Genomic DNA, 20,985 nt, shown 5'->3' with positions numbered 1-20,985 from the left:
TAAAATGTCAGCTAAATACTGTAAATTTAGACATTTATTAGCTGTATTATCATTATGAAATATTTAATACTACAGGTGCTGTAAAAAAACAACAAAGATTGTGGACATTGTTTTTATATAGTAGGAAATGTTTCCATTGTCCACAAATCACACACGATATGCTTTGACATTACATACCTTCAAGAACAAATAAAATCAGTGACACTTTCATGTCCTGTGGAACTTCTCACTAAACCGTTCATATACCAAGCTGGACCTATAGGCAGTTGATAATCAGTTGGTTATGTCATGCAGAGATAACGAATGTCACTAGATGATTATTTGGACTGGATGTTTTAAAATAACTCAAGAAAGTGTAACTTGTCTAGATTGTATAAGCTTTTCTCCCACTCCTCCCACACAGGGCACATTTTACTTCATTGTTGCTTTAACACGTCTCCATCTGTGTGGGAAGTGGAGGCTATGGTCCCATCTCAGATGAGCAGCGCTTACATACTCCGAATTGAAAACTGTCATGAATTTGTACATTGACATTGGCCAACACAGAACTGTGAATCAAATCTAACGAAGCTGTATATGGTAAAACAAGTAAAGCACTAAATGTGACTAAGTTTGGTTCAAGGTGACCATCTCATTTTTTGCCATGTATCCTGCATTGTTTTCACAGGGACCTTGTATATTCCATTTCTATCTGATTTTCTTATTTCATTCTGTGAGGCATCTTTTGCCTGCTGGATTAGTGCAGTTAAAAAAAATTAAATTAAATTTAAAAAAAACAACAACAAAAAACACTCATTGGAGAGGCTGGCTTTAAGAGCGCAGTGTCACTCAGCACCAGCAGGGGGCGTCAATGGAGACCAGTTCCAGCAGCTGAGCCTCCAGTTTTTCAGCATCTTCAGTGAAACGCTGGGTGAATGACTGGATCAGTCCTGCAGCAGTAGCCTCATACTCCTCCAGTTCGACCGTCTCTCCTGAAATGCAGAGTGCACAGTTAGCAGTGCAATTGAGAACAATTGCGCTTTAGAACAGCCGCAAGGGAGTCTGAAAGTAATAGGGCATATTAGCACACAAAGAAAACACTGAGAATAACAGTCACAGTAGATTCCTGCTCAGAAAGAATGTGATTTTTGGTACATGGAGAAACTTTAAATAAAGCCAGCTAACCTTTAAGCAGAGTGTTGGCCTGGACGAACATCTTACGGGCTTCCTTGCGGAGTAGGACAGTCTCCCTTAGCCGTAGGAAATCGTGAGAACCGTCAGACGTGACTGCAGAGTAAGTCTCATAGAGAGCCCTACCGCCCTCCACATCAGCTGTGGACTTGTGCACCTGGACAGATAGTTACAGGAGCTGACTGGACAATGAGCAAACACATCGGCATTCACGACCTGTAGTCCCAGTTTGTGTCCCTGAATACAAGATTCAGCTCAGTAGGGACACCAGACAGTTATCCAAGAGCTCTGTAGTTTATTTTCTCTACCAAAATAGCTATACTTTACAATGCAGGTACTTAAAGACAGCCACGGATCAACATTGGATGAATGAATTGTATAGCTGTACCTGCAGTTTGCAGAGGAACTTCTGCATGGCACGTTTGCCCACTGTGTGAATATTGCTGCGGTCCAGTGTGATGAGGGCATCAGGGCGACCGTCTGCCCCCGAGGACTCGCAAAGGGTGACTAGCCCCTCTCCTGCTTCCAGCAGCACACGCAGAATCACAAAGCGAGCCTGCATATGAGCCTGCCACACACAAACCATGACACCACATTGAGCCCAGGAGCTGAGGGATGGAAGGGCTCTAGATGATAAAGCAAAGCCAAGAAGCGGAAATCGGGGCATGCTAGGGAATGTTACAGTTTGAACGTCACAGTATGATGTGTCAGTTTCACGACATCATGGCATTAACTGAATTTAAAGCACAAGCTGATGGTGAAAATTAAAGGAACAATTAATTATAAATGTTTTACAAAAGTCTTTGTACATGTCTAACAATCAAAACAAAAAGGAAAAATATCAAATAAATTGTATTAAAATTATGCCAGGTTACAACTTGAAAAGGTCCAAGTAAAAACACAACAAATAGTCTAATGCTGTGAATTGACTCGGCTATTGTTTAATGTAGTCAAATATGAAACCATTGGTTTGAATTTAAAATAAAGCCAGTAAAATAGAAAAATTCCAGTATTCAATTTAGTGCTTTTCTGAGAGAGGCTGTTTGAAAACCACTACCTTAAACAACAAGTTGTGAGAATTCCGGAGGGTTGTGTAAGAAGTACATAATCCTGTACTTAAGAAACACGATAAATTCACTTAGACTGCATTTCACATTGTTGGCAGAAACACAACATATTTGCTCAGCCAAAGGATTTTCCATGTAGTCTGCGTACTCTGCATGCAAGAATGGAGATTGTTACAATATAACTGGGAAAATCCAGAATGAGGGGGTAGCATACTTTTTAGAAGTTGCTAGACATAAAGGGATGAGAACCAGTGGTGTATGGGGGGAGACAAAACCACGAGTTTACAAAAATGGATGGAAACCCATTTTAATCTGCAATTAAAATGCTGAGGTAACCATTCAATCACACAAGGTGACCAACATCGAAACCATGACACCCTAACAACCCTGAGCATACATGGGCTAAGAATCATCCAGGTGAAGACAGACACAAGGATGTAAGGATTTGACAGACCTGTCTCCAGCTCTTGCTTTCTGGCGTGTAAAACTCCAAGCCCAGCAGACCGGCACGGACCATGTTCAGCCAGTTGACATATACAACCTCCTCTGCTTCCTCACCTTCATGGCCAAATATACTGTCCCCAAGCACACAGGCATATTTAGCTACTGTACCATATACTCCACGTAGATTTTGGAGTGCAAGAATAAATATATGTGAATGAGAGAGAGTAAGTTGGCTTACCTGAGGACTTGCTTGTTAAGACAGAGGTAGAGTCCCACACACTCTGCCCTGCACTCCTCATAGGAGGAAGCAATGGTGGAGAATTTGCTGTCCCATGTCTCACTTCCTTTGTACCAGCTAGATATCTGACGTACACAGTAAGAACAATGGCTGATAGAGGCATGCCATTGTGTTCACCTCAGAATTACTGCTGTTACACACGTCTACTGCCCACAAGATAGGACAAAGTGGCATAGCAAACTTACCAGTTCTCCTGTCTCGGGATTACGGACCTCAGCCTTATCAAAGTTGAGTTTTCCCTTTTCGTCCTATGTAGCACACACAAACACAGCATGATGTGATTTGACTAATCCCATACTCTTAACCCATGCTCCTTACGTAGTACATACACATTTGGCAGATCATAAAACAGTCCATTAAATATCAATTACAAACGACAGACTAGAGCAGACTCTCACCTGGATGAAGAGCTTCCCACTACCGTGGCCCAGAAGCTCATGAAGCCCCACTTGCACCTCAAAAGAAGGGCCCTTCCATTTGATGTACAGATCCTGCATGTGTGACAAAACAAGTAACTGGTAATGCAGGGTCATTTCTGAGTAGCATCACTTCACAATGCCCTGAACTATTAACACCCCAGAAATCTTCCAAAGCATTCCGATGTGCAGTACAGGCACTTTTAAAATGGAGCATATAAGAACTACAAGCATTTATGTACCCAGGGTTGGCATCCTTGTGTCAATGAGAGAGTAATTTCCTACCTTGTCTTTTTCTTCAAGAAAAGTGAGCTTCTCTTTCTGTGTGGCGTATGCAACAGCCAACACATTCCCCAATGACACGTTCTTAAAGCCTTCAGTTTGTCTGATGTCATCATCTAGAAAAAGAGAGAGTTCAGCATTACAAATTTCCTTTTTGGGTAAAACCATCAGGCCTTGAAAACTGAATTTAAAAGCAGCAGGGAGTTGTAAAACTCACAGTTTGGAATATTAATTCCTGCTGGAATGCCGCTGCCAGCAAAGGTGAGCACATCCAGGGAGGTGAAGTCAGGTTTGAGGAAGTGGTCCTTCTCGAAGGCAGGAGGCCACGGCAGCTCTGGTAGCAAAACCTCAGCTGAGCTTACCAGCTCAGCAAAGCGTGCACTCATCGCCTTATTCACCACAGCAACAAACCCTGGTGCGTATAACAGCAGCGATGTGAAGGCTTAACAAGCCATCTTCTTAAATAATGTTGGTTGCCAGGAGCTAAATGGGAATTTGATCCTACCTTCAAACTCCCCTCTTGAGCCAAACGGATCTCTGTAGCTCTCAATAAAGCCAATGTAACTATTGAGCAGAGAAATGAGAGGGTAGAACAAAAAGTTGGAAGAAAATTCTGGGGTAGGTTCTATGAGAAAAGAATGGAAAAACCTCTGTACAAATCTCTGATTTGAATAAAAGCGGGTTTTAATACCACTTATTACAGGTTTTGGAATGGTAAGTGTTCCACTGTTAATGCATCAGCATACAAAGACATTTTAGACAATTATTGGCTTCCCACGTTGTGGCAACTGTTTTGGTAAGGCCCTTTCTTGTTCCAGCATGAAGGTGCACCTAGGTTCCAGTCCATAAAGACATGGTTTGAAGAGAATGCTGTGAAACAAACAAATGCAGTGGACTTCACAGTGTCCTGAACTCCACCCCAATTAACCCATTAGGGATTAATTGGAACATTGATTGCAAGCCAGGCTTTCTTGTCCAACATCAGTGCCTGACATCTCAGATACTGTTTTGACTAAATGAGCACAAAATCCCAGACATGCTTCAAAACCTTCCCAGAATAGCGTTGGCCGTTAGTGTCACAAAGACTGAGCCAAATCCATATTAAATGCGTTATGTATTATTCACCTCTCCACAATAGGTCCTTTGTCTTTTATCCAAAACCGAGAGCCTTCTTTATGAGCATCCACAGAACCATAGGTAAAACTACGGATATATTCCTCCAGCATGCCCTTCTGGTTATCACTGGCAGCATAAGCCTACAGAAGATAAAGAAAGGAGAAATGTCTGTCGTACCGAATTAAAAAAAAAAAAAAAAAAAAAAAAAAATTGATCTGCAAGAGCTCGCAATTCCAGTGAAAATATTTAGTGTGCATCATGCATATGCACCTTAGCTTTCTCCAAGTTCTGGCTCACTTTCTCCATAAGAAATGCATAATCTCCTCTCTGAACAGAGAATACGGCCTCGTCAAAGTCATACGTGCCACAGCGAGTCTCTCCCTCGCCTTCCACACCACAGTCTGTAAGAGACAGCAAAGGCGGCCTGAGAGGAAAGTGACTTCAGGGCCGCAAAGGCGGCTTATTGTGTTGAGATGAACGTGAGTTAAGCCCATTTTAAAAATGTAATCAGCTCTCCTTTCCTCACCTTTCTTCACTGCAGAGGCAAGGCGCACCTCATAGCAGTGCTTCCCTGCTGACTCCTTCTTAAACAGACGGGTGTTGTAGGCACTCAGTTTCTGAGAAGATATAACATTACAAACATGAGGAGGACACTTGCTATATGAGGACTCAATGTAACCCAATCTCCATTTCTTACTGAGATGGACTTAAATAACTTTCAATAATACAATCAGTGGAATACTACCATAGGAAAGGGATAGACATGTCACAACTACCATTTTAATGAAGATTACTGCATATAGCAGGAAAATATATAATTTATTTTTTACCTTGGAGTCTAGAAATTTCTGGGCCAACTCTGCATCTTCTAAACAGCAGTTTCCTGAGAAATATGTAGTGACTCCCTTAATAACAAGGGAGAAAGGGGAAAACCATTAAAAACTCATGCTAAGGGCCAGGAGGTTGAAATGATCCATGTCTGTTTCAAACTGAGCAGTGCAGTCTTACCTTGTCCCCAAGACCAAGCTGTTTTTGCTTGTCTTCCAGGGAGTAGAGCAGGTGAGAGCAGTTGTTCCACAGTGCCTCCATCTCACCTGGGCTCTCCTTATAGGCCTGACTATTCCACACCAGGGCCTTGAACTTCTCCTGCACATATGGCCAAGTTCAGTTAGTTATGACATTCTTCAGTACTCAGACAGAATCAATGCAAACACTGAAATAAGATTAATCTTTTTTATATTCATCTGTCAGCATCATTGCCTTTAAAGAGTAATCCTGCACACTCATTATGTGACAGCATTACTAGAAAACAAAATAATTATTTATATTTGTATTTTATATCACTTTTTTGGTATCTAGTCAGTATGTGTCCCCCAGGGGACCACCCCCATTGTCTCATGAACTATATATTACCAACAACAAAGATGTATTGTTCCCCCTAAAGAGGGGGGTGAGGGGTGGGCAAAAAACAGCATGTTTTGTATAATTTACCTTTGGTAAATTGGGGATGAACTTTGTATCACCAAATGACTTGTAGTTTCCCATGTTTGCGTATAGCCCAGCTGCATATACAAGAAATGCCTGAAAAAGAAGGCAGCTGGTGTAGTAATGTTTACACTCTCTGAGTATTAACTATGAGATTACTGAAGTGAGATTCTCACCTGGTATTCCTCTGAGCTCAGCCCTGCTGCATCTGCCACAGCCTCCAACTGTGCAGGGGCCTGCTTCCGGAACAGTCTCTGCAGGAGCACATAGACATAGGGAGACTCAGGAGAGGTCTGCAGCAGCACCACCAGACCACCGTACCAAGCGGCCCTTGAGAGGTAATGTGCATACAACTTCTCCTTGGGAGAAAGCAGTTTGAAGGCTTCTCCACAATCCAGGGCTGCGATCCCAATGTCATTTGGCAGGTAGTACTGAGAATCCACCATGCTGATTTATGAGCGATGTTTTTCTTCCACTGGACGTTAAAGGAGCATCTGCAAGAGAAATCTGTAGGAGATACAGTGGTGTAATTAAAATGCATAAGAAAAATACACAAATAATGTGGTCTCGAGTTACTGAACAGACGAAACGCCATGGTCATATTTTTAAAACTTTCTAAGGTTAAAACAAAATTAATAAAGCCTTTGTTTTCAACCGTGTATTATTTGTGCTTCCATGCAATGTGAAGACGAAAGACAAACTCATCTCATCTAAACACGCGGGCGAACTTTTACTACCTACAATACTGTTAGCTAATAACGTTACTCAAAATGGTCTACTATTAAACCGAGAATTAATGTAACTACGGCTGCACAAGGAGCTCACATTTCCATCAATGTGCAAGGGAGGACAAGCAAACGTCTATTGTCATTTAATAATTTAGCTAACGCTAGCAAGCTAGCTACATGCTTACGGCTTTAATTAAAGCTAACATAGCTAACTAAGGTTTGCTAACTTGCTTGCTAGCTAGCTTGTTTTTTTGGGGGGGGGGGGGGGGGGGTCAAATTCGCTAGCTAATTAGCTGCAGTCAAACGCGCAAAACACTACTCAAACTTCAGTCTTACTGAAGCATATCTAATTAAACAAAACCCCTCATACTTATATTTGCTGAGCCATTTAAAATTACTTTGCAGGTTACCTGATTTCTGAATCCAACCCTGTCAAAATGCAAGCTCACTGTCTATAACTTCCGCTATCCATTCAATGAATGGCCCGCCTCATAGCCAATCATGTAGGAGAACAGAAAACTGATCGGCCCAATAACCAATCAACGAGTTAAGGCAAATAGCGTTTTTTATGCTTCGCTTAACAATAAAAAATACTTTTCACTTTTAAGCCTAGTAAATCAAAATATAGTGTGGATGTTGATGATATAATCTAGAATTGTTTTTGCGTATATTCTGAGTAATCCGAGTCTGATTTAATTTTGTTTTGAAAGACCAAGACCAAGAGCGAGAGAGAATATGTGATCAGAGGCCTGCTTTTCTTGCCAAAATGTATCCAGAAACTGTGTAATTAATGATGCAGTTTGTGGTGGTTCAGATCATCCGAGCATCAGTCTTGTGCTTAAAATTGGAACCGAAAATATCTGTACCATGTTTTCTCTGCAGTTAGAGAAGGGTTCATTAGCCTTCTGTTGCTTCTATGTGTCAGACTGTGCCTGACTAAATTTTCACTTTGAGACTTTAAAAACCTGTATTGTAGTTCATGCAATGGCTAACTAATGGGGAAAAAAAATATGTTTTGGGCATGCCGCTCCATATGTGGTAAAATACAGCAGTTGTGATGTCTGATATCAAGGTCTTATAGTCTCATTCTTTATTTCCTTTTTAATTAGAATTCTGGCATGTGACTGCCTGTAGTATTGCAAACTTGATCTTTAACATTCTACTTAGCAAACAAGGTTCTTTTTCATGTTTGGGATATGCACCCCTGATTAGTGCCTGAATATCAAGATTATTTACCATGATTGCTCCTTGGTTGTCGGGTGTAAATAAGAAAACCACTATACAGAAACTATTTTCAGTTTCATGATATTGCTATAAAACATAACATTTTGGTGGTTTTGGCTGACAACAACCACACGAACTGGATTCCGCACACAGTGGACTATTTGTTAAGAAGCTATGCCATTTGGGCAATATAAAGGGGAAAGGCAGTCTATTGTCTCTTACTTTATTCCTTCAAATTGTTGACAGTGATCTTGTGGGATGAAGGTTTCTTGATTATCCCTGGAGCAGGCAGCAAAATCAAACACAGAAAACCACTGTCAATAAATCACCTGTAATATCATTTTAGAACTCACACCTGTTAGTTCCTGTAGCTGATCATTTTTGGTTCATTGTCACCCACAGAGATTTAGATCTTCCTTAATGCTTTTATTAAACAGAGGGTAAGACCACTAGCTAAGAGAGGAAAGTGACAAAGCCTGCATGAACATTTAATCAAAAGTGAGGCTCAGATCACGCCAAGGGTGTTAAACGGTGATGTGAAAAATAACGTTATTAGTGTTTGGCTTTCTCCTCTATATTTGTCCCACTCCAAAGCGTCTCACTAGACAAGGTTGTATAAGTTTTTTTGGATTGCTATTTAAAGTATAGACCCTGCTCAATGCTCAAGTGTCCATTCAAATGGGAAAGTAAATATATTCTTTATAATTTGAATAAGAATTCAAATTTTAAATAGTAATCTGTCAAGATACATTATGACCATGACATACTTGAACACCTGCCCTGCATGTCTGTCTTTATGCCAACCATTTTCAGTTACCAGTACTTCTTTTTGCTGTGTTTACAAATGCATTAGAACAGAATAATACACATCAAACTGTGTGGTGCATTAGTGTTTCTGTCACTAAATGACAGAATTATGGTCCCATAATAATAGAAAACAAGAGGATTTTGACATTATACACATTTTTCTGGTACCTATGAAAAACCTAAGAACTAAAATATTTATTTATGCCTACCAAGTTTAAATGTAGCCGTGTGTGCACATGCATGTAATTCAATAAACCATTTCCAAAAAGCTAAAATGTTTTTATCAGCACTCAAATGAGGCTAACTGCCATATGGAGGTTTGATGGTGGGATCTGTGAGCCCACAAAAGAAATGGGTGTGAACACAAACATGCCTCCTGTTTAAATGCATGTCATTGGCTGAAGGTCTGTATATTTCTAGCCTTCAAACAGACTATATGCCAGCAACCGTGATGACTGGCAGTTGTCTGTGAGTCCTGATTGACTTGAAAGTCATAATGATAACAGTGCAACTAGAAATGGTTTTAAGGGATTCTTTTGACCAAGAGCTTCAAGTCAAACAGAGATGCAAACAGAAAGTCAGCAAGCAGAAGAAGGGGAGGTAAGATTCCTGGCTTGTGTTCTTGAGTCAAGATACTGAAAGGAGGAATGCATATCAAACCATGTGCTTTCTCTGTGTGCTTAATGCCTTTTTGTGAGGTTTTAAATTATTCACAAGTTTGGAATGCTTAAATGCTGACATTTCTTTTTGAAGAAGGTAATTTTATATGTTGACAAATTTACTTTTTGTGGCATTTTGTTGAAAGTTGAACTTTTGACCCCAATATTAGATGTTTTCTCACAGTTCAAAATTTATAACTATTAAGCAAGTTCTACCACTACTATACTTTCATTATTCATGTATATAACACTCTTTTAACAATGACATTGCATTTTAGTTACTGTTAAATATTGGGGGAAAAAGTCCTTCTGCTGTATCAGGGACTGCAGACGGCCCAGTGAGGGAGTGATAAGATGAAGTGACGCAGTCACGATGCCTCCAGTTCGTTGAACAAGCAGTGCTATATCTATTACAGGACAAATGACGATGTCTTTTTTTTTTTAAAAAAACATTCACAAACTTTTCTGACTCAGCTATGCATGCGCCAAAGGTTCATGAAAATTCTGTTCTACAATGAAAGAATAACTGTTTTTAAAACTTTAACATTCTCATGAAAAAATAACGAACAAAAAAGGTGATTACAACCTCAAATAGATAGCAAAATTACATTTGAAAGAAAACATATTCTGCTGTATACTGCAAGCCTGAAGACCAGACTAGAACAAGCTCTTCCTGTGGTCCTCTTCATTTGCACCCAGACATTTAGAAGAGGGCAGTTTCTATGATTGCTTATCTGCTGATGTCTTTTAGAATCTGGACTTACTATACGAATGAATTAAAATGAAAAGGATGGAGAAGGTCTAATTTCCATAATTTTGTATACTGTGTGTGGTTATAAAGAATGTGACCTGGGCCTTGATAGACTATTTACAATTGAATTATGAAAAGCACATTGACTGCACTCAGCTCAAGGTCATTCCTCCTATTTATGTATAAAGTATACATTTATTATACCTCCAGCACCATATATCCTTTTATATACTTATGGCTTTATCACTTATATTTATAAAGCCATAATTTATATTTATTTAGCTGCTTAATGTAATGTTGCCCAAGTGCCACAGGGCGTGGAGCAGGACACACAGACCCTCTCGACGTGTGAAACATTTAATGACATAACAAAAGACTACGGTGGCACTCACACAACATTAACAATAAACATAGACACACTTAACACTAACGATTAAGACTTTAATATCAACACAGGTTAGACAAACATGGGTCTTAACATTACACTTCAGACGCTAAACAAACAATAACCAATGGTGAGGCATGCTCTGATGGAGGATTAAATAGATAGACACACTAACACTTAACCCCGTACAGGTGCGTGCCTTCATGGGGGTGTGGCTAGAAACATGAGTGAGTTTTTATATATATATATATATATATATATATATATATATATATATATATATATATATATATATATATATATATATATATATATATAATTTAGGGGAGTACATGCACATACTTTAAAAGATGCTTCATCTCAGCTGTCCTGAAGTTTTGAGACATCTGTTTGTTTGTAGAATGTGTGCGGAATGGAGGAAGGTGCGCTCTCGTATGGCCGCACGGCGCAGGCGGGAGAAGGAAAGCCAGCTGTTCAGAGAGTTAGCCACCCTGCTCTCTGTGCCCCCTCCAATGGAAGTTCAGCTAGATAAAGCCTTTGTCATCAGACTTACAATTGCCCACCTGTGCCTCAGAGCTGTCCTGGACTCCCCTGGCTCTGGTACAGTGCCAGATATGAGGCAAGCTCTGTCCTCCACTCAGGGTGAGTGTGTGTGTAAAAGATGCTGCTTGCGCAAATAACAGCATCATGAAGGAAAGCTAAAAGGTTATAATGGCACCTGTTTTTGTAGGGAAGCTAGCTGAATTGAATGAAAAGTGGTATCTCGACTATGCACTTGGAGGGTTCCTGCTCATAGTGGCTTTGAATGGAAAGATCATCTTCACCACAAAGAATGTAATTTCTCACACAGGAATCAACCAGGTAAGAAAACCCATTATAAGTTTGTACATTATGATTTTATACACTTCAGAGGAAGAGAACAACAACACATATCTCTTTACATTGGGTTGACATGCTCATTTTAGCATTGATTTAATGTGTGCTTATTTCTTTATGTCAGATGGATTTGATTGGCCAAAGCTTGTTCGATTTCATGCATCCCTGCGATCAAAATGAAATCAAAGCCATTCTTATGAGGCTGATAGGTAAACAAACTATTAATCTTTTTCCCATCGACACAATCACAAATGGCAATGCAAACTGGATTTTAGGTTGCTAATCCCACATTATCTGATTTAGTTTTCCATAATACATTATCTTTAGGGAGTCAAAGTGAGCAGACGTGTGATGTTTTTATCCGAATAAAAACTACAGGCAACCACAGACTGATGCCGTGGAAGGTAACTTGCTTTTCATGCCTATTAAATACAAAGTAGGACTATTTTTCTGTCTGAGCAAAGACTGGAAGAAAAAACAAACCCCTCTACCTTCTGTATTTCTTTTCACATCTGAGCCACCTTCCTGTTCACAGGTGATCCACTGCACTGGAGTCAAGAAGTCATCCTCTATTCCAGGGTTCAACTGCCTAATTCTATTGTGCAGGTCACTGCCTGTGCAGGAAGTTATTGAGATGGAAGCTAACCTTAATTCCAGAACGTTCTTGAGCGTCCATGGGCCAGACATGAAATTTACCTACTGCCATTCTGGGTAGAGTACATCTCTTGTACTCAATAATATACAGCTGCACAGCTGAGTAATTTTATTGCCTTACACGTGCACTGGGTGGAGCTCCACTGCTTTTACGCTGCTCTCTCTGGTTCCTCTGATTCAGGGTATTGGAAATGACTGGCTTTAGGAACACCGAGCTATATGGTCAGTCGGTGTATCAGTACTATCATCCATCTGATTGCCAGCTTGTGCTCAAGGCACACCTCATCTGTGAGTGAGGAGTCACCTACCTCGGTGCTATGTGGCCTGTACTTTAACCATATTCTGTATTTCGATCAGATTTGTTTAACACACCTGTAATCATAAACTGGATTTTCATACAATTTGCATTTCTGTCTGAGACAGTGCTCTCAAAAGGTCAGGTGTATACTGGAAGATATCGACTGCTGCAGAAAGGCGGTGGCTATGTTTGGGCAGAGACAGATGCAGCAGTGGTCTACAACATCCGAACCGGGAAGCCAGAGAGTGTTATATGTATCAACTACATTCTGAGGTTAGTGTGCATTCTGACATGGGCACAAACTCAAAACTATATTTCATCAAGTATAGAATGAATTTAATTTTGTAGGTTATCATGGCCAATATTTTTCTAGAATGCCATCTGTCTTGCCTGTGTTTCACTTCAGTGCAGTGGAGCTGCCAGATGTGGTGTTTTCTCTAGAGCAGACAGACCATTTGTTGAAACCATGTGACTCCGTCAAGCCTATGGGCCAGTCAATCCCTGCACCATTCATTAGAGCCTTACAGAACAGGTCCTCCCAGGCTACATATACAACCACTGAAAAGCACACAAATATTGTGTCTCCTCACTGTGAAAAAGGTATATACTCAAACATGATCCAATCTCATCCCTCAGCTCCATGATTAGAAAAGGCTCACCATTGATGTCTGCTGTTTTCTCCACAAGGAGCAGCTAATGGCTGTATAGAGATTATGCTAAAGACAGCTGTGTGTGACTGTCAACTGTGTGAGTATATCTATAATGTCAGTATAATATGTTTTCCAACTCACTACTTACAACACTCAGTATACAAGTATCAGTATTATATTGTAGTAGTTCTGAAAAAAAAAATTGGACATATCAGCATTTATCAGATTTAAACTATTCACCAAAAATATGCCTGCATACCCTTGGATCATCTGCTTTTCTTGCTGATGGCTATACCTCCTAAAGGATTCATGCACTGCCAGTGCTAAGAAGATATGTGAAAATGGCTGTTTCTCTTCAGGATATTTGTGAGCTGGATTTGGATAGCCTGGCACCATACAGTCCCATGGACGAGGAAGACTTCCTGCTAACACCCCGTTTAGATAGAGCAGTAGTCCATTCAGAATTGAAGAGCCACTTGAAACTAGACTCAGGGCTGCACAGTCCTGTGGAGAAAGTCTTTCTGCCCACAACAGGCATTTCGTCTACCTTGCAACACACTGACAGTTATTTTTCTCCAACAAACTGGTACGTCTTCTAGAAACTGCCTTGGTACAATTAATTCTTTATGTTTGGTCCTCTACTTTTTATTCACACCTTCACTGCATTTTCTTTTGATTCAGGGTTAGCAAGAGCCCTGAACTCATTCCAGCAAGCCAGTTGCATGAATTCATGAACAAAATCAACAGAAAACAACAGGTTGGTTTTGTACCTTCATCTGATAGAATGATCGTTAGGTAGACATTTCAGCTAATTGCATGTTTTTGGTACCAGGTACAGCCCAATTGTGGAATCGCCTCCATTCAAAATAAGCCAAATCAGCAAAGGACAGACACAGTGAAGGTCTTAGAACATCTTACCAAAAATCTCTGCAAAACCTCTGGTAGGAGATGACTCTTAGAAATCAGTATGGATATCTACGTGTTTTGATTCAGTTATCTAAATTTCTTATTGTATGTTTTCAAATCAGATGAAAGAATCATTTGCAGTTGTTGCCAGAATCCTCCAAGGTCAGTGTGCTGGGGCCCTAAATACTCCAGACTCTCCTGGTGTCCTCCAGGACCTCTCTTCCAACATACCAAAGCCACGGAGGAAAAAATGTGCTCAGCATCAGTGGGCTTACCTGTGCTGAGCAGGTGGGAGTGTGAAGTGAATGCCCCATTAGGACCCACTTCTTACCTGCTTCAGGGGACTGAGCTCACCACTGTCCTTGACCAGGTTGCCTCAAGGGTGTCCTGGTACTAATGAGAGCAATGCAAAAGCCTGTTTCAAGGTGTCTGCTTTCTTAAGACAGGTATCATTTTGCATTATAGCAACTATTGCTCATTTATGACTTCATTAACTTACTATGACTCACCACATAATTTATTAGAAACATCTATCTTGTACCTCTGCTGACATTTTATTAGAAATACTTACCCTGCACCTGACACTTTATTAGGTACAGATCTCTTATAGGTGTTTATACATGTATAGTTCCTGAGTGTGGCTCAAATTGTGCAATGTAAAAAAAGGGCTATAGCCTTTAACTGCACATCTCGGAAGAGTTTCTAATGAATATGAGACAATGTATGAATACATGAACAACACATTTTCACAAAAAAATACATATCTACAAATGCTACAAGTCCAGCACAGAGATCTACATTTCTTTATTTTTCACATTTTTCTTAAATCAGTACACCGTACAGCACATTATTAAAAACACCCATTTTTATTTATAGGTGTTTAAAATCCCTTGATCCAACACGTCAGGCTTATACAAACTGAATTTTGAGTCCATTTTAAAGTTAAAGCTTTTAATGAAGGAAAAGAGACAATAACAAAACTTGAGATATGAGATTCAAACATAAGACTGTATGTACACCACTGAGGGACTGCTTTATTTTATTGATTAAAGGCAGCAAATTTTTGCAAAAGCATTTTCTCCTACAAGATGTTCTGTACAAGAATATTCCGAGGGGTTCAGATCACAGAATTCTATTTGGTAATGGTGTTTCTGTAGGGGGGGGAGGGGGGAAAAAAAGTTACCATTGTTATTTGCAGAATGATCATGCCAAAACAAATAAAACTGGTATTATGCAAGTTACTCAATATGTTCTTGTTTAAAACACACCTGGGCTGGGAGAGGGAGTCACTAATGCTTATCGAACATGTCAAACTGAAACAACTTACGCATTCATGCTCTTTCCACTGCCACTGAGGACGATGTAGGGGGTTTTCTGGGACTTCTGCTTCTCCTGCAGCAGGGCCACTGTTCCCAGCGGTGTGTCACTGCTGCTCATCTTCTTCAGCAGCTGCGGGGCAAGATGCAAGCTTCAGTCAGCTTATTCGCAGCATTTATGCCAAGAACCATTTGATGCATTAAAACTGCTGGTAAGAGGTGTTTGCAGTTCTTATCAACCTCCGCTGTCAAAGGACTCCACCCTTGCCCTCCAAACATCTCTCCAAAACTCGGTCCCTAGTCAATTTTTCCATGTACCATCCATGCACATACAAATGAACTGAGATCCAGGAAGGGCCAGTTCCTTGCACAAGTTTCTTTATTGGTTAATAAAACCTGACCAGAATTAAATTTTGCAGCTGCTAATTACAGAACAGTCATGGATTATTTTCCTCCCTCTCAGAGAAACTAATGCAGTGCAAGTCATCAGGACAAAGCGTTCTTTAAAAAACAATCGCCTGCATCCACCTTAAAGTGAAATGCAGCATGTTTTAAAGTATTCCATTCCAAACAGCTCAGTAGGTGGTGCATAAAAAAAACAAAAAAACAAAACATACCGCCTCTTCCTCTAGTTTTTTCATTCGTTTCTCAGTTTTCATCTTTCCAGAACCTTTGCCATGGAAACGATGAGATAGCTGTCTGAAAGCCTAGAGGGGGAATGAGCAAAAAAAAAACACCACACATGAGAGGCTGTTTCACATAGAAAACAGTCATTTGTTCTGGTAACTGAAAAACAACACCAAGTGTGCACAGACCTCTTTAGGGGTGAGCTTGCGTCCAGAATCATCTACATATTCGATCTTCACATCTGGCTTGTAGCCATCTTTCTCTTTGAACTCCTGAGTAAAGCCCCTATACTCCTCTCTTCTGCTGTACTTGTCATCAATGGCCCTACGAGGTGGAGAGATATTTTATATTATTTTATATATATGAGCAATATCTCTGGAACAGCCTTTATCTTTGGAATAATCTGTATTTGCATGAGACCAATAAAGAATCTTCACACCACATCTACTCACATCTTATCTTCAATGCAGTAGTTGTCATTGGGCAGAGCTCCTTTTGGAGCACGGACTCGGGCTACCTTCTGCACCTGAGTATCCAACAGGCCTGCAAAAGAACGGGTTCATGAAGCTACCCAACAATTCAGTCAAAATGAGCACTTTTATATTGAACCTGCGAGACAGCATAGTCGAGCTTGCCTTTGTTCTTGCAGAGGAGTAGGGCAGCTGCAAGGCCAGAGTTGACGATGGGCTCTTCGTCCAGGATGGTAGTGGATGCTGTGGCAAACTACAGGAGGAGTAGAATGCATCAATAAGTTAAAACAACACATAAATGAGGTAAACCAACATTAACAATGCAGAATTATGAAGCACAGTTTCAAAATGTAGGTTTGTCCCCCCGTGGCTGATATGCATTTAAGAACTCACATCTGGCTGCTTCTGCTCCTCATCTAGGTTGACCGCACTCCAGCCCACATTATCGTCCATATCTGAATCAGAGCCTCCAGCTCCATCTCGATCCTCCTCCTGCTCAAAGTCCTAAATAAACCCCACAAAAAACAAATAAACAAATAAAAGTAGAGGCATTCCAGAAATTCGTGGAACTACAGTTTATGATAACGAGCCTCAGAGCGCATCAACATTTTAGCTTCGCCATGCCAAAGCTCACTGAAGTCGAAGGTTGTTATTTACCATGATGTCCTCCTGGTCCTCTCGGTTGCCTGACAGGCCATAGGTGGGAATGTCTCCTAGTGTGCGACAAAATTCTGAGGTTGCATTAAAAACAATGTTGTTCTTCTTCTCAGGGTCTTCATCCTCTTCCCCATCCTTCCCCAGAACTTGAAGTTTTTCTGCCACCTGTGATTGATGGACCCAAAAAAACCAAACAAACCCACTCACTCATACATATGTTCAAAAGGCAAAGGTGAAAGCGAAAGCTAGTAAAAATGATGTCAGGTGCTTAAGCGTCAAAGGATGACCCTAATAGTTGCCAGCAATTCTTGACCTTTTCCCCAGAGTCTTTCAGCATCTGCTTTTGTTTAAGCTTCCTCTGTTTCTCCAGTTGTTTTTGCAGCTCTTGCTCAGCCTCATCTTCTTCAACGAGCGCAGGCCCTGAAGTCTCAAAGTCATCTGTGGGGGGAGAAGGGGGAAAAAAAAAAAAAAAAAAAAAAAAAATTAAAAAAAAAAAAGGGGGGGGGGGAAATATGTACACAAACCTTTTCAGACGCAATCTGACTAGCTAAAATTTATGGAAAACTGTAGAACATAAATGACATTGCGCATAGATATCACATTAACAATTTCAAAGACCCAATAAAAATACCAAAACAAAGTCTGAAGCCCAAGGACCAATTCTCCACGTCATTCTCACCATCATCACTGATGTCCATGTCAGCCGTCCGAATGTCATCAGAGTGCTGCAGCACATCAGCCACTTTGGTACTGCTTCCAGCATCATTTTCAGGCTCCTGCACATCTCCATCCTCATCCACCTGCTTCCTCCCTCGACCTCGTGACCTGAGCAACATTATTGAGAATTGGGAGGTGGATTAAATGGAATTTGAGAGAGACAAAGTGTTGCAAACTGAAAGCAACATTCAGAGACATTGGAGAGAATGCATCACCTAGAGCCAAAGTCTGTGTTGCGAGAGTCATCTGTGAGGAGTTCACCAGCCTTGAGTATTTTCTCCTTCTTCCTGATCTTTTTTACCCGACATTTGGTCTTCTTAAAGCCCACCTGACAACACACACCAATATGTTTTACCAAAAAGATAGAAATAGACAAATAACCTGCAATTAAAGTTTTACTCAAGCCTATTGTTGGCTTACCATCTCCTGTGGTGTGTAGTATTCAGAGGCCAGGGTGAGTACAGGCATCACCAGCGACTGGGCCTGGCTGCGCAAGGTTTCTTTAATGGCCTGTAGCTCACGCTCTCTCTCCCCAGTAGCGCTGCCGCCAGTACTCAGCCGGAAACTTTTCTTCTTCTCACCATCTATCTCCTCATCGTACTTTGACAGGACAGACTTTGGCTTAAACTGAAGTGAGATATGTTTGAGAGGGAAAAAAGTATAAGCGTTACTGTTGCCTACACCAACTTCATGAACTCAGTTAACGACACATTAGTAAGTGAGCTGACCGTGACCATGTCATCGACGCTCTCCTCTTCCTCATAGGGTTTGTAATCAGGCTTCTTCTTCTTAAGCTCCACATTTTTCTCTGCTTTCTCTTTATCCACCAGACCCACATTGACAAGCACATCCTCCTCCTGCTCCAGAACACCTGAGAAGACTCCAGAGTAAAGCTGGCTCCACAGGAAAATACATAAGAACCCCCCCCCCAACCCAACCACCAAATCCAGACTAACCTTTGTCCTGTAGGGTCAGAATGACTGTCTCCCCCTCTTTAAAGGATTCCATCTTGTGCTGTACTGTAAGACCTCTGAGATCCTTTGAACTGTAAGCCTCCTGAATAAGACAATAAAAACCAACCCTGAAATAAGCAGTTGAAGATCCTGTATGACAAGCAGGACAATAAATCTAAGTTATTGTACACCAATTATTGTTATTATTTTGCTCAATAGTTGAACTGAACAGAACGAAAACAGGGTAAAGCTACAAACCTTCTTGCTCTGTGCAAACTCCTGTTCAACCAGGCTGCTCACCCCAAACTCTTCATCCATCTCTTCTAAAAGTTTGGCCTATGAAGATAAATAAATGATTGTGATGCATTATATTAAAATGTGCACCTTAAAACTTGCATAGAATGTTCATCCATTAACCTCCACATGTTTCATGTAATTTGCCTGAAACCCTCCCTTACCCTCTTCTCTGCCATCTCCTTTTCTTTAGCCATTTTGCGACTCCTTTCCACCCACGCAGCAGTGTCATCCAACCATGGGTCTTCATCTCCGAGTGTCTTCACCTTCCTGAAAGGGAGAGTTGATTGAGGACCAAGATTAAGCACCATGAGTCAGTAAAAGCTACAGAAGGCCCTTGGTATTCATACTTTCTCCCATAATTTAAGACTTTCTACAAAATCTAAATCAGAGACAATATACTTGCCAATGTCCACTACTAGGATGTTCTGAAAAACAACCTTATTAAATTGAAACCGCAGATTGTAAGAGGCCCATACCCAAGTTTCTGATTAAGCAGACGTTTCTCTTTCAGGGCAGCCAGCTTCTCCCTCATTTCATTCTGTTGTTTGATATGTACAGGATTGATTGCCTCAGCCAACAAGGGCTCTTCCTTTGTGCCAAGTTCTGAGTAATCGCAAAACATTTATGGGGGAGAAATGCATTTCAACAGACTGTTTCAAGGTTTGTTAAAGCTGGTCTGATCAATCACTTTTGTCTTACCTTTTTTGTTCTCATTTAACTCAAGAGGCTTCAGACCAAGTTTGGCTCTCAGTTTACTGAAAGAGAGGAAAATTTGTAATTAGACAAGTTTAATTAGACCTACCAAGGAGAAAAGCTTCTGATTCATAATTCGAAAGATCAAACATTTCAGTAACACACTTGGTCTCTTCAATGCTGAGTGAAGCATCACCGCTTGCAGATTTTGGACCTACATCTGCAAACAAACAGAGTCACATAAATGCATGGTGACGAGGTTACCAACTTAACATACCGTTTCAAAAGTCACTTTACCGATCATTCGTAAAAGCAATAAGCACAAACCATATAAAACGAATGATTACAACAATGGGTTTGTGGTACTTGCCATCATTCTCTTCGTATCCGGGATCCACTCTCTCTTTCTTAATTCGTGTCTCTCCGCTGCTCTTTTCACCTTTGCTACGACCATCTTTTTCGGTGCCTCTGCTGCTTCTCTCTCGCGACCGGGATCTCTTCCTTTTCTCCTTCTCCCGGTTTCCATCTCGCTCCTTATCCCTTTCCCGATCCTTATGGCGGTGTTTTTTGTGCTCGCGATGACGGTCTTCTGGATCCCGTTCCTTGTCCTTCTCTTTGTGTTTCTTAGATGAACCCATGTTAACTTGTAATGTAAATTGGCTAAGCTAGCTATCGGGTTTTGACAATTGATACACACTGGACGCCAACTAGCCGGCTCAGTATCTCCAAAGCAATTATCTAGTTAGTTAAACATCCAACTAAGCCTGAAGTTAGCGTTAGCTAACCTAGCTGGTTTATCTAGGAAATAGCTACCCTAGCCAACGTCGTTTAGCTAGCTAGCGCCAAACGATGAATGTTTTCATTAGAAACAAAGGACACTGGTTTCAATGCATATATAAAGATCCTATTCAACATTTAAACAAGATTATTTAAACTAATTAAGCTCAATACTGCAGCATAAACAACGTTGAACAGTCGTTCGGAGAAGGCAGCGTTTAACCCCATAACCGTTTCCGGGTCAAATGTAGTTCGCTTCTTC

The 20,985-nt window shown here is 40.7% G+C and overlaps 3 protein-coding genes across 5 annotated transcripts; 1 reads left to right on the top strand and 2 right to left on the bottom strand.

Annotated features, from left to right (window-relative positions):
- Window positions 1–16: 16 nt before the first annotated feature.
- dpp3 (dipeptidyl-peptidase 3) lies at window positions 17–7,480 on the bottom strand. Of its 3 annotated transcripts, none has more exons than XM_027023853.2 (18): window positions 7,417–7,480; window positions 6,455–6,785; window positions 6,285–6,374; window positions 5,802–5,939; window positions 5,624–5,698; window positions 5,320–5,410; window positions 5,064–5,194; window positions 4,803–4,933; window positions 4,183–4,241; window positions 3,895–4,089; window positions 3,681–3,793; window positions 3,378–3,470; window positions 3,165–3,227; window positions 2,920–3,044; window positions 2,692–2,812; window positions 1,559–1,738; window positions 1,165–1,327; window positions 17–971 (listed from the first exon to the last, which is right to left on the bottom strand). In XM_027023853.2, exons 2-18 carry the CDS (start codon window positions 6,722–6,724, stop codon window positions 829–831), a joined length of 2,181 nt encoding a protein of 726 aa, XP_026879654.1. In that variant the 5' UTR covers window positions 6,725–6,785; window positions 7,417–7,480; the 3' UTR covers window positions 17–828. The 3 variants fall into 3 exon arrangements, with proteins under 3 accessions (XP_026879654.1, XP_026879655.1, XP_026879656.1); XM_027023854.2 differs by lacking the exon at window positions 7,417–7,480 and adding an exon at window positions 7,104–7,198; XM_027023855.2 differs by lacking the exon at window positions 7,417–7,480 and having other exon boundaries at window positions 6,455–6,532; window positions 6,630–6,716.
- Window positions 7,481–9,471: 1,991 nt separating this feature from the next.
- On the top strand, window positions 9,472–14,896 carry hif1al2 (hypoxia inducible factor 1 subunit alpha, like 2). Its single transcript, XM_035527116.1, has 14 exons — window positions 9,472–9,637; window positions 11,233–11,474; window positions 11,563–11,693; window positions 11,833–11,917; window positions 12,036–12,112; window positions 12,244–12,419; window positions 12,544–12,650; window positions 12,786–12,933; window positions 13,067–13,260; window positions 13,348–13,405; window positions 13,615–13,896; window positions 13,992–14,067; window positions 14,143–14,251; window positions 14,339–14,896. The coding sequence occupies exons 1-14, from the start codon at window positions 9,534–9,536 to the stop codon at window positions 14,611–14,613; spliced, it is 2,064 nt and encodes a 687-aa protein (XP_035383009.1). The 5' UTR covers window positions 9,472–9,533; the 3' UTR covers window positions 14,614–14,896.
- Window positions 14,897–14,990: 94 nt separating this feature from the next.
- Window positions 14,991–20,956, bottom strand: sart1 (spliceosome associated factor 1, recruiter of U4/U6.U5 tri-snRNP). Its single transcript, XM_035527453.1, has 20 exons — window positions 20,317–20,956; window positions 20,112–20,166; window positions 19,953–20,008; window positions 19,730–19,856; window positions 19,415–19,520; window positions 19,215–19,292; window positions 18,960–19,059; window positions 18,732–18,874; window positions 18,424–18,630; window positions 18,219–18,331; window positions 17,966–18,111; window positions 17,600–17,724; window positions 17,287–17,451; window positions 17,023–17,133; window positions 16,795–16,882; window positions 16,612–16,702; window positions 16,348–16,483; window positions 16,150–16,239; window positions 15,544–15,665; window positions 14,991–15,367 (listed from the first exon to the last, which is right to left on the bottom strand). The coding sequence occupies exons 1-20, from the start codon at window positions 20,582–20,584 to the stop codon at window positions 15,349–15,351; spliced, it is 2,346 nt and encodes a 781-aa protein (XP_035383346.1). The 5' UTR covers window positions 20,585–20,956; the 3' UTR covers window positions 14,991–15,348.
- Window positions 20,957–20,985: the final 29 nt, after the last annotated feature.

This window comes from Electrophorus electricus, chromosome 6 (genome assembly GCF_013358815.1).
Source record: "Electrophorus electricus isolate fEleEle1 chromosome 6, fEleEle1.pri, whole genome shotgun sequence".
NCBI lineage: Eukaryota > Metazoa > Chordata > Actinopteri > Gymnotiformes > Gymnotidae > Electrophorus > Electrophorus electricus.
Note: the sequence above shows the minus strand (reverse complement) of the source record. Positions and strands in the feature narration are given on the sequence as shown.